The sequence below is a fragment of the Pinus tabuliformis genome, chromosome 8 (genome assembly GCF_031772625.1).
Source record: "Pinus tabuliformis cultivar Carrire ecotype Pingquan chromosome 8, CPIR1, whole genome shotgun sequence".
NCBI classification, from domain to species: Eukaryota; Viridiplantae; Streptophyta; class Pinopsida; order Pinales; family Pinaceae; genus Pinus; species Pinus tabuliformis.
The window spans coordinates 1,277,978,217-1,277,980,590 of NC_142294.1; the positions used below are offsets into that span (position 1 = coordinate 1,277,978,217).

The following is a 2,374-nucleotide window of genomic DNA, read 5'->3' on the forward strand; positions in this document are numbered from 1 at the left end:
AAAGGACGAACAGAATAGATGGCGAAGCTAAGACATCAATGTCCCAAGAACCAAAAGAGATGAAGGAGATGCAAGATAAAGGAAGTTGGAAGACGGTAGAGGGAAAAAAAAGCTACAGCACCAATCTCGCCAAGAAACACGAGAAACCAAACGATTAAGAACTAAGAAAATTATAGGTCCGATAGACCAATTTGATCTCAGTGAACGTTAACCACCACCACCATCATCATCATCATACAAATTGTATGATGAAATTTTAGAAAAAATAAAATTAACCCTCCACAATAGAATAAATGTTATACTACTATGTAGTTATCTAAACGTTTGAGAAAATATTATAATGCTAAATAATTATATAAAACTTTTAAAAGACTTTCAGCAAAAATAAAACAGAACATATATATATTTCAATTTCAAATTTATCAGGAATGGAGACGAATCAAATTTCTTGACCGACTTAACTGCACCACGGTCTGCTCGTGGAAAATGGACTGCCTTATCATGCACACTGTAATCGCTATCCCTATAACTCCCACGCCTTCCTCCATCATGCTGACAAAAACAGGTGTTATTTTCACTTCACTATTTGCAACCTTTTTATAAATCATCTTCGGAAGAAGCGAATCTTCCTCCTTAGTATAAATAGCCCATCCCGGCCACTTGAATTGCAAGATTAATCGAGCCCAGCCATCGAGCTTCTAATTCGATCGATTAAACTGATTTGTTTGAATTAGAAGGCCAGTTTGTCTATCATATAGTAGAATATGGCAGGTGTTGAGGTACATCAATGGTTTTCTGCATGTTGGCATGCATTCCCGTTATATGTTATGTTTGGTATCAAATTTATTTTCATACTTATATTATGATTGCATGATCCGTAGAGAGATCTATGGATCTCACCTTCAATTAAACTTTGAACCGATCTTCGCTTTTACAAACTGACTATGGGGGGTAATCCCGTGATGGATTGTTTGTTTGTGCAGGCTGCTGTAGCGCCAGCTGGATTGATTGCAAGCGAAGAACAGTTGAAAACCGGAGTGGATGCTGTGAAGGTCACCGAGATCGAACCCGCGACCGAAAAGACTACTGAAGCAGAAGTACTTGTTTCCATGCCTGCTGAAGAGGTTCCCGTGCTAGAGAAAACAATCGATCAAAACCCCGCCGCCGTTGAGAAATCTCCAGAGGAATTGGGTGTAATGCCACATGCCTCGGAGCCCGAAGCAGACTCGGCCCAGCTGGAATCCAGGGAAGCGGAAAACGCAACCCAAGTAGTTCAACCTCCCACCGAAGCCGCAGCTGTTGAAGAAAAAGCTGAAGAACCACCCGTTAAAGAAGAAGTTCATGAAGCAGAAGAAAAGGCTGAAGAATCATCGGCTGAGCAAGAAGCACCTGCCGAAGTTCCAGAAGAAGCAACTGCAACAGTTGAAGAGAGTGCTGTTGAAGAAGCAAAGCCGGTTGAAGCAGCTCCCACTGAAGTGAAGGCCGAGGGTGAGCATCAGGCTCAAGAATAGATTAATAGGTGTGGAAGGAGAATAATATATATGTAGGGTGGGTGTTTCTATAGGAAACCTATAGGATTATAGTATTTTAGACCATATTTGGTTTAGGTAATGATGTATTTAGCGCGTTCGCTCCAGTTCAGTTTGTGATCCCCTCTGCATTAATTCATCAGGCACTACGATGTGGTCGGCCATCTCGACTATATCCAAAGCTCAGAACTAGTAAACCATTTATAAATATAGTCATAGAGATTGTAAGACTTAGTAATTATGGTTTCCAGTTAATAATATATTTGCAGTAGTAATTATCTCCGGATCTTCCTAATTAAATTTCTTAGTTCTTATAAATATGAGGCGTATATTAACGTTAACTTCAAATGGTACCTGACAAAACATTGTGAAGCTGATCGATGCGGAGGGAAAGCAGTTAAACATTGGATAATGGTACCATAATTATGGAAATTAATTAAAATCAGTATAGATTTATTTTAAATAAGCATCTAAGTTGAGAGATTTAATTTTTATGCATATTTTTTTGCCACTGTAAATAAAATTCTAAATTACCTTATAAAATAAAAACTTCTCAGCTCAAAAATAAAATAAAATAAATTAAATTAAATTAAAAATATTATTACAGAGTTCTTCAAGTTCTTAAATTCTAAAGATTTATTCTACCCAACACAACTTGTGCCCCATTAAACTCACCTAAAAAATGGTCTGACTGCAATTTTTTTATTAAAACCCAAACTAGTTCATTATACTTTGTGAAAACCAATAATAGATGAAGTAAATGTAACACCATGTTTTTAAACATGGCTGTTTAAGATACATAAACAAATCCCAAAGATGGCATCTTGATATTTCTTTTTAATAAA

At 37.0% G+C, this 2,374-nt stretch overlaps 1 protein-coding gene across 1 annotated transcript; it reads left to right on the top strand.

Annotated features, from left to right (window-relative positions):
- The first annotated feature begins 623 nt into the window (after nt 1–623).
- LOC149240064 (uncharacterized) lies at nt 624–1,807 on the top strand. The gene is made up of 2 exons (XM_089367243.1): nt 624–779; nt 984–1,807. Exons 1-2 carry the CDS (start codon nt 765–767, stop codon nt 1,509–1,511), a joined length of 543 nt encoding a protein of 180 aa, XP_089223369.1. The 5' UTR covers nt 624–764; the 3' UTR covers nt 1,512–1,807.
- The last annotated feature ends 567 nt before the right edge of the window (nt 1,808–2,374 follow it).